At 40.6% G+C, this 12,297-nt stretch overlaps 1 protein-coding gene across 1 annotated transcript in view; it reads left to right on the top strand.

The window, feature by feature from the left end:
- The first annotated feature begins 1,512 nt into the window (after positions 1-1,512).
- Positions 1,513-12,297, top strand: part of ERMP1 (endoplasmic reticulum metallopeptidase 1) — a 48,402-nt gene continuing 37,617 nt past the window's right edge. Inside the window, exons 1-4 of the mRNA XM_036260355.1 lie at positions 1,513-1,850; positions 3,572-3,873; positions 8,311-8,438; positions 9,033-9,138. Coding sequence (XP_036116248.1) covers positions 1,513-1,850; positions 3,572-3,873; positions 8,311-8,438; positions 9,033-9,138 — 874 coding nt within the window. The remainder of the gene's footprint in view (positions 1,851-3,571; positions 3,874-8,310; positions 8,439-9,032; positions 9,139-12,297) is intronic.

Genomic DNA, 12,297 nt, shown 5'->3' with positions numbered 1-12,297 from the left:
TAAAATGGTGAGTAAAACCAGATATGATTCCTGCCTTCATGCAGCTTACCCTCTAATGAAGAGAACATTAAATATTTACATAGCACACATGGTGCTGTGAGATCCTACAAATAGGGGAAACTGGCTTCACTAGATTAGGAGATTCTTGTTTGAGGAAGTACCACTTAACCTGACATATGAAGGCTGAATAGGAGTTAACTAAGCAATGAGGGGGAGGAAAAACATTCCACGCAACTCAAACAGCATGTGCAAAGATCCTGTTGGGGAAGGAAAGGTGGTGAGCAGAAAGGACTGTAAAAGAGGCCAGCTGGAGAGCTGAGAATAAGGAACACCCTGGTGTCAGGAGGACCTGAGCAGTAGTAGGGCAGACAGGTAGGGTAGTACCTTTCCAGTTGGTCTCTAGGTTAATGGTCATGGTGCTACTGCAAGTTCATGCTGTAGACACAGAGCTTTGAAGCAGAGACTCACTGCATCAGCGAGCAGGAAGAAGACTAAATGTCGCTTTTCAGAATGCCATATTCAGTAGCGGAATAGAATGCTGTTTGGAGAGTCCACTGATTTAAAGTTCTTCAGCCCTGGCCAGTTTGTCTCAGCGGTTAGAGCGTTGGCCTGCGGTTCAGAGAGATCTGAGTTCGGTTTCCGCTAAGGGCACGTACCTCGGTTGCAGTTTGTCCCCGGCCCTGGTTGGGTTGTGCGGGTGGCAGCCACTCGGGTATCCCTTTCACGTCGATGTTTCTCTCTCTTTTCCTACCACTCTATCTGAACAAAAAATGGAAAAATGTCCTCAGGTGAGGATTAAAAAATAAATAAAGTTCTTCAGCTGTTACCTGTAAGTTTCTCTGCTGTTATGGGAATAAAAAATATTTCCCTTTCGAGGTTCTTATGAGACTCAAATGAGATAATGTGTTAAATAATTTAGTACAGTGCTTGGCTCATGGCAGGTGTACAATAAATAATAGCTGTTAGTTTTCTTCAACTGTTAATGAAGGCAATGATGGTGCTGGTTACCTCACACAGTTAAGATCTGGGATTAGGTTATTATGCGGAAGCATGAGTCTGGGCCTTCTTTGCGCAGCCCTATTTTCCATTTTAAGAGCCTGCAGCGTCCAGAGCCTGTTCTGATGCTCCTTAGGAAAGCTGGGTCATTGCCTTCTTCATCTGTGCACCATGTGCATTCTTTTAAAAGCGATCTCTTACTTTTCTCAAGTTTCTATGTTTATGGGTATCTTTCCGTTTGGAAATCTCCGTCCCACACCCGCAGGGATGCCTCGCAGGAGAAGGCACACCCACCGCGACCAGCCCGGGTCCGCCCAGCCCGGGCCCGCCCTGCCGCGCAGCCCACCGACGGTCTGTCGGTAGAGACTGGGTCTCCGCGCGGCGGCACGGGCCAATCAGAAGAAGTTTGGCCCTCTGCAGTTTCCGTCCGCTCACTAGGAGGCGCTGCGGCGGCCGCGGCTGCTCCCGGGGCTGTCGCGGGCTGGGCGGTTGGGCTGGCGTCTGAGGCTCGTGGCCATGGAGCGGGGTTCGGAGTCGGCGGCCGTGAGGCGGCACCGCATCGGAGGCGAGCGCCGGGATGGCCCAGCAGCCGCGCAGCAACCAGAGAGGGAGGTCCGGGCGCTGGAGGCCCTGGTGGACGCGTGCGGCGGCAGCGGGAGGACGCGGAAGCGGAGCGCGGCGGGTAGCGGAGGCGCGAGCGGGGCTGCGGGGACCGGGCTCTCTGAGGCGCGCGCCGCGCTGGGGCTAGCGCTCTACCTGCTCGCGCTGCGGACGCTCGTGCAGCTGTCGCTACAGCAGCTTGTGCTGCGTGGGGACACTGGGCACCACCGGGAGTTCAACGCGCGCCAAGCCAGGTACTGGCCACTGCCGCCCTGCCCGCGCGTCCCCTTGCGTCCCCTGCCAGAGCTGGGGCCCCGCACCTGAGTGCACATGCCTCTGCGGGACCGCCCAGGCTCGCCGGCGCCGCCCGACTCCAGGTGGGGTGCGGTGGGGTGCGGTGGCCTTGCACGTCCCTCTTCTGGAGTCCCAGTTTACAGGACGCGGCGCTTGCAGTGCCTCCTGGTAAGCTGGTGGTGCAGGTGGAGGCAGCCAAGGGGACTGCGCCTGCCTTTCCACCTCCTCTCTGCCCCACCTGCAGATGGTTTGGTTAGTCGTCCCCCACCTTCTGGAGTAACTTTCACTTTTTGCTAACCCTCCTGCTTTCCAAATGAAATGAAGGATCGTGAAATTTGTGTACCCAGCCAGTTTTGTAAAGTCGGTTCCTGAGGAGGTGTCGGAATGGGATCATGCAGTCAGTGGACTTTCTAAGGGTCACCGTCCTCACATCTGAAAGCTCTGGAGGCTGAGCCTGAAAGACGGCATTTCGAAATTTTACAACTGCAGAAGTTCTCAGGTTTCCGGAGGTTCTCCTTGAGCCCCTGGTGGTGTAAGATTTAATTTAAAAATAATAATAAATAAGATTAAAGACACCGTATAGTGTGCTAGAAAGGTGATGAAATCAAAGGTATTGTAACATAAGTGTTTCAAAGCTTAAAAGGATAAGCAGAGTTTTCAGCAGCCACTGTGATTTTAAAAACTTTTTCTTTTGAATACAATGTGCTGGAAGCTTATTTTATTAAGGACTTTCCGGAAAACACCTCCCCCACCCTTCTTTTCCCCCACTTGGAATGCAGTAAAAAGACAAAACATTTTTTTGTTTATTTTAGGAGTAGAGTTGTTTTTGATCTGAATTGAAGTTATTAGGCCTTGTGTGCACCTTAGGAGGACTGAGTCAATTCCTTACAATAAAAAAGTTTTGTTTGTTTGTTTGTTTATTTAACCTCTTGACTTGTCTTTGCTGGTTGGTGTCAGTAATCCAGAATCAGTAGCCCTCCAGAATGGCACAGTGAAGTTGCATTCTGTGCTGTCTAGTTTTTAGCATTTATACATTTTGAATAGAATCTCTAGTCTTTGTATGAGGATTGAGAGAATTAGGGAGTAGGGTGGGTAGAGAAAACTCTAAAGGGATGAATTCATGGGAAACAAAATGAAATGATGGAATTTTTCTGAAATAATAAAAAGGCAACCTTTTTAAAAATGATTTTATTGCCCTGGCCAGTTCGCTCAATGGTTAGAGCGTTGGCTCTCGGACCAACGAGTCATGAGTTCGATTCTGGTCAAGGGCATGTACCTAGGTTGTGGTTTGTCCCTGGCCCTGGTCAGGGTCTTGCAGAAGACAACCAGTTGATGTGTCCCTCTCACGTCTATGTTTCTTTCTCTCTCCCTCCTTCCCACTCTATCTGAAGACAAATGGAAAAATATCCTTGGGTGAGGATTAAAAAAATGATTTTTTATTTTTTAATTTAAAATTTATTTTTCTACTATAGTCTACATCCAATATTATTTTGTATTAGTTTCAGATGTACAGCATAGTGGTTAGACAGTCATATACTTCAAGTGTCCCCCCACCCCCCAAAGGCAGCCTTTTCATGTGAAAAGTCAAAGAACTTGTTTTGGGGAGAGGGGGTGAGAGGAATTGTAGAAGAAAAGTTGTTCTGTGCTAAGTGTTAATCATCATTCGTTTGGTGGCTTTCAGGGATTATCTTGAACACATAACATCCATTGGCCCCAGGACTACAGGAAGTCCAGAAAATGAAATTCTGACTGTGCATTACCTTTTGGAACAGATTAAACTGATTGAAGTTCAAAGCAACAGCCTTCACAAGATTTCAGTAGATGTACAACGGCCCACAGGTTCCTTTAGCATTGACTTTTTGGGAGGTTTTACAAGCTACTATGATAACATCACCAATGTTGTGGTAAAGCTGGAACCCAGAGATGGAGCCCAGCATGCTGTTCTGGCTAACTGTCATTTTGACTCAGTGGCAAACTCACCAGGTATGTACCTCTTTTTTAGTCATCTTGAAGTCATCACAGCCCAGAAAGTTTATTAATGCCAAGCTGCTTGGGCAATTGTGCGGCATCATTTTCTTGGACAAACCTTTTTAGTGAAGACTGGCAGGATAATTAGAACAGTATCATTTAGTTTAAGATCTAACAGCTCACTATTCTCAAATGCTTTACTTATTTTTTAAACATTAGTGCCAGCAGCCCAGTGACAGGACATGGAATGTTGCTGGTAGACTGAAGCAGCTTTATAGTGTTACCAATATGTATCCCTGAGTCCTGGAGTTAGGTTCTGACTCTTCAAGTGTTTACTCAGCTAGGTATTGTACTAGACTTTGGGGATATGGGATAAAAGAGCAGTCCTTGCCTTTACAGGCACAGGGTTTGGAGGACATCTTTTCTAGCAGTTTCTGTCGATTTGTGAAGTGAAATGTTGGCCCACTGGGGATGCCATACTATTAATCAATAAATCTTTTTCTGAAAATACTTTATCAAAATAGAATGCTTGCCCTGGCCGGTATCCCAATGGTTAGAGCTTCGTCCTGTGGACCACTGAGTCACAGGTTTGATTCTGGTCAAGGGCATGTACCTTGGTTGCGGTTCATCCCCAGTCCTGGTTGGGGTCATGCAGGAAGCAATCAGTTGATGTGTCCCTCTCACATTGATGTTTCTCTCTCCCTCCCTTCCACTCTATCTGAAAATAAATAGAAAAAAATCCTCAGGTGAAGAATAAAAATAAAAAAATAGAACACTTGATGTTTAGGACAGTTCTGGACACAATAAATATTTTGAATGAATGGAAATTCCCTAAACTGAACTTTCATTTTAAAAACTTGGATTCGTCAGAAAAATGTTTTTAGTAATTATGAAAGAGATTGGAAATAGGGAGGAATAGAAAATTGTGTCATTTTACAATGTAATCATAGCATGTTAGAGGTAGACAAGACCTGAGATGGCATCTGGTTCAGCTTCTTCATTTAACACAGGAATGAACTTAGCTGATGATCACTGATCAGAGACAGAGGTGGGACCAGTTGCTGGGTTTCTTGGCCAGTCAGTTCTCTCAGCTACATTGGAAAGGAAGGAAAGAATGCTCCCCTTGGCAATCTACTTAACCTTTTCTTCCCCCAGTTTCTGATCTGTAAAATGGAGATAATAGTACTTTCATATTGGCATTGGTTAGAGAATAGTGCCTGGCATGAAAAATGCCTCCTTTTTTTTTTTTTTTTGGTATTAATTGTTATTTAATATTAACATTTCTGGATTGCTTGAATTTATAGCAGGCCCCATATGATAATCTAGAGTTACACAAAATATAAAATAACATTTATTTGCTTGATAAAATGATTCATCCTAGGATATCTTTAATTAGAAAGCTTGTCAGTTGCATTTAGAATGTAACAAACTTTTGTAAAAATCATACACCTATTTCCAAGAAGAGTACATGATAAAACAACTAGATTTGAAAAAAAAGAACTTTGAGTTTTCAACAAAACAGTGACTTGAGCCCATGGAGTACAGAAAGGTGAAAAAATGTGAGTTATTGATTGTCAGTAGAGAGGTCAGCAGGACCAATGTGAATTGTTCAGGGTAGGAGAGATTCACATCCATTTGTAACATGAGAAGGAAAGGACATCATTCCCTCACTTCTATATTGGCACAATGTCCCAATGACTTGTTTATTATGAAATTGTCTTGTTTCTATTAATTATTTTTTAACATGTTAAAAAAATCAGTATATACCTATTTATTAAGTCAGAAATATCTTTGTGTGCATAGGTATGCCTATTTCAAAGTAGTAATAAAGTAATTGTCACCCTGGGCCCACTCTTAACGATGCTTAAATTCTAGAAGGGAAAGATGAACATCATGGTTATTAAAGAGTATTATATAAGAAAGCTTTGGCCCTGGCCAGTTTGGGTCAGCGGTTGAGCGTCAGCCTGCAGACCAGAGAGTCCGGGTTCGGTTCCTGCTAGGGGCACATACCACAAAAAAAAGGAAAAAAAAAAGCTCTGTATACAACTTTAGAAACAGAGTGCCAAATGTTATAAGTCGTGTGTGTGTGTATGTATATATATATGGAATCCAATAATGAAAGGATGGCATTTTTGTGGGTCATTGGAACTCATTTTAAATGAAAATTTTATGAGGTTACCTATACCAAGAACATTTCTGTCAATAATAAATTGTTCTAAATAGTTAAAAAAACATACTCGTAAAATAGATGATCACTTAAATCCTTTCAGGGGATGAACTAATTGAAACATGGGCATTTTTTAAAAGTTCTTCTCAGCAACACATCTGGACCTTCAGGACTAGACTCATTAGAAGTAACGTTACCCACACAAAGGACTTAAATATCTTCTTAGGTTTGCTGCATGTTTCCAGGTTGCTGGTAGAAGAGACATTGAGCTATTTTAGGAGTGGCTTCAATTTCAGGGTTAATTCTAAATAGAAAGAGATGTTGGTTAACTACTCAGCCTTATAGATACTGTTCTCTAACTTTCCTTCACTTTCTCAAAGATATTTGACCCTCTCTAGTTCTGTTCTCAGAAAGGAAGATAAATGGACAGTTTAACTTTTTAATCAACTCTGTGTAGATATGTCTCTTTCAATTTCCCTTTTTCTTTGAATAAAGGAAAATTTTATGGTTTGATTTTTATTTTATTTTATTTTATTTTATTTTAGATATGTTTTTATTGATCGTAGAAAGAGAGAAAAGGAGAGGAAGAGATAGAAACATCGATGAGAGATCAACATCAATGACATTGAACCCAAAACCCAGGCATGTGCCCTGACCAGGAATCGAACTGGGACCTCTCAGTCCATGGGATGACGCCCAGTCCCCTGAGCCACACCGGCCAGGCTTGATTTTTATTTTAAAGTAACTCACAGTCTCACGGTTAAAAACCATTAATTTCATTTGGTTCCTGGAAGGTGCCAGTTTTTACTGATAGCTACATATACTTCTGGCTTGATAATAACTAGGTGGTTAGGTAGTTATTACTTAGTTTCACTTTGATTAAAATACAATCCAGTAATTACTGTCAAGACAAGTAATAATCGGTAGTAAGGAGTTTCTTATTGAGGAGCAAGGAGTGTGGAATTTAACAACACTAGAACAAGCATTTTTAATTTTATAAATTAAAAAATTATAATTATAGTCCAGCTGATGTGGCTCAGTGGTTGAGCATCAGCCCATACACCAAGAGGTCGCTGGTTTGATTCCTGGTCAGGACACATGCCCAAGTTGTGGGCCCAGTCCCCAGTGGGGGGCTTTCAGGAGGGGGCCAATCCATGTTCTCTCTCATCTTTGTTTTTATCTCTCTCTCCCTCTCCTTCCTCTCTCTCTAAAATCAATAAAGGAAAAAAAATTTTTTAATATAATTATAAAGTTTCTGAATCAAGAAGTTAAGTGATTTGATGAAGTCCTCTGCTTGATCAGGGCTGGGCCAGGGATACTACTTGGGTCATTAGTCTCTTTTCCTCTCTTATTAGATTTGGTGTCTTCTTTGTACTTTTTATCACAGCTCCTTGGAGAAACCTTAAAAAAATGCTACACCATCCAAACTGACCCCTCTGTAAATGTGGAGTGATCTGAAGATTTTATAATTTTGGCAGGAAAACAAGCAGGAAAGGAGTGGGTGGCAGGGGGAGATGATCTAGGAAGCTGTGAATATCAGAAGTGAGAATATCAGAGGATGTGGAATAAGGATAAAGAAGGCAACAAATTGGTTTGGATTGAGGAGAATGCCAGATTTTACTATTTTCATTTTTCCTAATCCTCACCCGAGGACATGCTTTTATTTATTTTAGAGAGAGAGGAAGGGAGAGGAAGGGAGAGAGAAAAATCTGTGTACCAGTGGACATTAATCAGCCGTCTCCTGCACGCTGCCCCACTGGTGATTTGAACCCGAAGCAACCTGGGTATGTGCCCTGACCGGGAATTGAACTTGTGTACGGGACAATGCTTCAACCCACTGAGCAACACCTGCCAGGGCAGAGAATGACAGATTTTAGTATTAATTTAGGTCCCATCTGGTTGATTATTCAGCAAATATATTTGGTAAGTGACTACTCTGGGCTAGGTGTAGTTCTAGATATTGAGAGTAAGTCAATAAGCAAACCAGATTAAGATCCCTGTTCTCATAGGGTTTACTGCTGGTAGATACGATTGTCACCTGATGGTGACAGACCGAGCTGTGCCTCTGGTCTTGTAAGCTACGCGATGGTCCCTTGATAAGAAAACCCCCGCCCTGGCCTATTTGGCTCAGCAGTTGGAGCATTGGCCTGCGGACCAGAGAATCCCGCTAGGGGCATGTACCAAAAAAAAACAAAAAAAAGAGAAAACCCCATTTCTAGCCCTGGTGGTCATACTGTAAAGATCTTAAAATTTGAGGAGCAAGTTTTTATTGTTTTTATTTAAAGGTGCCAGTGATGATGCAGTTAGCTGTTCAGTGATGCTGGAAGTCCTTCACACCTTGTCAACATCTTCAGAAGCCTTGCATCATGCGATCATATTTCTCTTTAATGGTGCTGAGGAAAATGTTTTGCAGGTGAGATTTTACTGTTTTAAATATAGTAGGCTTGAATAGTGATAATAATAACTTACACATTTTGATTTTTCATTTGAATAGTATAAAATTATGTACAAAGGAAATATTATACCTGGAAATAATTTAAAAATTCTACAGCCACTTATGTACACATGTTCAACATCCAAAAACTCAACTTAGAACAGACCATCTTGTCAGTGTTTGATTTATAAAAGGGCTCTGTGATGGCATAATCATTCACCTGATGCTTTCTTTGACTGGAGTTTCAGAGATGTTTTGAGGCAGGCACACAGCATGACTACCCAGCCATGTGGATCATCCCTTCTCTTATTTGTCCCTTTTTTTGTGCAGCCTCACACTTAATAAGGCTGTTTTTTGGCACCACTCATGGAAATCAGGCTATTTTCTGTGATGGTGACTTTCCACTCAGCAGACCGCACACAGCCATTATGCATAGAGAGAGAAACAGATACATGTCTTAGATACTGCCTTTGAAAAAATGATTCTCCCCTTTTGTCTGTAAAATAAGCAAAATAGAGACTTTGATAATCGTAGATTATTTGACGTATATTGTTTTCTTTCTTTCTCCTTCAGGCCAGTCATGGTTTCATTACTCAGCACCCCTGGGCTAACTTGATTCGTGCATTTATTAACCTGGAAGCAGCAGGTGTAGGAGGGAAAGAACTTGTATTCCAAACAGGTATGTGAGGCAGTTGCATTCAGATATAAAATACAGGGTGGGCAAAGCAGGTTTATAGTTGTAAGTACACAAAACACAGACTTAATTATATTATTATTTATTAATTATTGCGTTATTTTCCATATGAACAACTGTACACCTACTTTTGCCCCACCCTGTATTTTATATTTGAATGCAATTGCATTGTATACTTTAATGTGATTCTTGTTTTTATAAGTGGAAAGTTTTTGAAAATAAGTAATCTCTCTAATGAAATTAACATTCTTTTTAAAGCACGAGATAGTTTTAGCTTGTCTTTGTTAAAATTTTTAACCAAATAATATTAATAGCACCTAATTCTTGTATAGTGCTTATTATATGCCAAATGTTCAAATCATTTTATATATACGTTCAAATCACGTAATTCTCAAAACAGAATGAGGGATAAATACTGTCGTCCTCATTTTACAGATGAAAAAACTGAGGCAAAAGAGATTGTAACTTGCCTAAGTTTCACAGTTGGTAAATGACACAGCAGGATTTAAACCTAGTCCAGGTTCAGAGCTCTTGTTCTTAACAACTAACCAGATTGTCATATAGCTGGTAAACTTTATTTTATCCATTATGGGTGATTATGATATAAATTATATTAAATGATAATCATTTCATGAATTAAAATGAGAAAAGTTACCTGTAAAGGACTTTAAATTTTTCATTAATTTTAATGTCATAAAAATCTAGTAATATTTCATCAGCCTGAGAATAGTTTTATGATTAAACTTTTCTAAAGATAACAAGGTTATACGTTACAAGGATAACTTATCAATGATCAGTTGTCATAATTCTTAGCAGAATTCAAAGCTTAGTTTTGTGATATTGTAAATTCCATGCCATTCCCACCTGTTTGGGCAATGCATTTTAGCCAGAGATGTGGCATTTGCTGTAAGTTTTATAATGATGAGTGTGTTGAGGCATGAGATGAGCTAGGAGAGGTAAGGTGATATAGGAACTTGATTTTTAGCATTCTTTGCAGACATGCTATTGTTTAAGTTATGAAGATAGGCTGATTATGTCTTTCTAATCTAAATAACACCATATTTTATTTTTTTCCTTTATTGAGTTTAGAGAGAGGAAGGGAGAGGGAGAGAGAGATAGAAACATCAATGAGAGAGAACGTCAGTTGGCCACCTCCTGCATGCCCCTCACTGGGGATCGAACCCACAACCTGGGCATGTGTCCTGACCAGGAATTGAACCGGCGACCTCTTGGTGCATGGGTCGATGCTCAATCACTGAGCCACACCAGCCGGACATTACACAACACCATATTTTAATATTCGCCATATAACTTATTTTAAATTTTCACCCTTCAAAATATATGGATATTTCACTTCAGCTAAACCTTTGAGAATCTCAAGGTCATGAGGTCAGAAGCAAGGTTCTACTTTCTTTTCAACTCTCAGACCTTTCTGCTTACTATTTGTCCAGCTAATGAGAAGAAGCTGGTATCTAATAGCTATATGAGTAAGTAGGTGCTACACTATTATCCATTTTCTCAAATTCTTAGATTCAGTCAGGATAGGGGGAACGTTTGATAGAACCACCACCAGAGCAAAAAGCAAAAAAAAAAGTTCTGTAAGTAGAGAGGACACAGTGCATCTTTCTTTCCTCTGTTGAAAATGTCAGGGCTCCCCATGGGCAGGAGTGTGTCTTTGTATATTTTCCCTCTTGGAAGTGTATTATATGTTAAATGCCTTTTTATCTGTGCTTCTAATTTATCATCACAGCTCTCTGCCCCTTATCCTCCTATAACCTAAAGAAAAACTAATCCTAAGGTTTAGTCTACTTTTCCTGAATTTTTTTCTGTGCATATATATTAATGCATACATATTCTGTGTGTGTGTGTGTGTGTGTGTATTGTATATATGTAGTCCAGAGAGATTCAAACACACTTACCTAGGGTAGTGAGGTCGAGACCCAAGTCCATTTCTTTGTTTACATTTATTGAGTCCTCACTTTCACTAGGTCTGATTAGCTTATAATCTATGCTCTTTTTACTAAATGTAGGTTGTTTTATGTAAAAATTCTACAATTGTGTACATTTTAGATATAATTGCATTATCTGGAAGGAATTAAACAAATTGTATAGTGACAGTCACTGCTGGATGGTGAGTATGAGTTGGTAGAACTGTGGGTGTGACTGGAGTGGAGGATGGGGCAACATGTAAAAAACTAGTTTGAACTCTCCATTGCTTCATGTATTTAAAACCAGAACTGTCAGAACTGCTTTATTTAGACTCTTCACAGTTTTCTGTATTGTTTAAACTTTTGCATTGCAGTGTGATTACTTTAGTTGGCAACACATGTACAATTTAAATGTTCTACTCATTTTAAAATAAAATGCCCACATTTCAAAATTAATTTTTCTGGAGGGGCATCCTACAGAAGATTTGGAGAGAATATTTCTCCTTTTCTCTGAGTTTTTATATAGTGTTTTCCCTCTAGGTTTTGGTAGCTTATTCTTGTGGCTAAACTGAATACCCCAAAACTTTCTGGGTGCTTCCTGACATTCCGATACCTCTCCCTATATCTCTGTCACTTCGAGATGCCACTCTCTACGAAAGGCTAGCTTTTTTGTGGGGGTGGCTTTCAGAAAGCTGGTAATTATTGCTGCCACATTTGACTAAAGGAGAATAGAGGCCTCCTGGACTTGGAGTTCTCGAGAGTGTATGCTAGATTGCTCCGGACTCAGCTTCTTTAACAGGCCCTTTTCCCTGTGCAGCGGCACTTGGCCTGCCCTGGCAACTTTTTAGTTAAAATGGGTTTGTATTCGGTAGTACTCCATTGTCACTTCAGAGAGAGACATTTATTTGGGGAGTTTTTAGTGACTAGAATAATCACTGCTATATAATTTTTAAAAAGGACTAGAAGGCATAAAAGATTGATGCCTTGATTTATTAGCCAGTAGTGATTTATATCATGAGTCAAGAAGGCTAGATTTAATAATTTTGAAGGTGTTATAGAATCCATTACTTTAAAATTTAAACATTAAATGAAGGCTAAAAACAAAAAATAATAAAAGCAACTCCCCCAAAACTCCTACATAATAAAAATAGAAAACTTAATCATGTCATAGAGAAAAAGAAAAAAACATAAGAAAGAAGGAAAATAGAAGAAAAAG

Source organism: Molossus molossus, unplaced genomic scaffold (assembly GCF_014108415.1).
Source record: "Molossus molossus isolate mMolMol1 unplaced genomic scaffold, mMolMol1.p scaffold_m16_p_14, whole genome shotgun sequence".
Lineage (NCBI taxonomy): Eukaryota > Metazoa > Chordata > Mammalia > Chiroptera > Molossidae > Molossus > Molossus molossus.
Note: the sequence above shows the minus strand (reverse complement) of the source record. Positions and strands in the feature narration are given on the sequence as shown.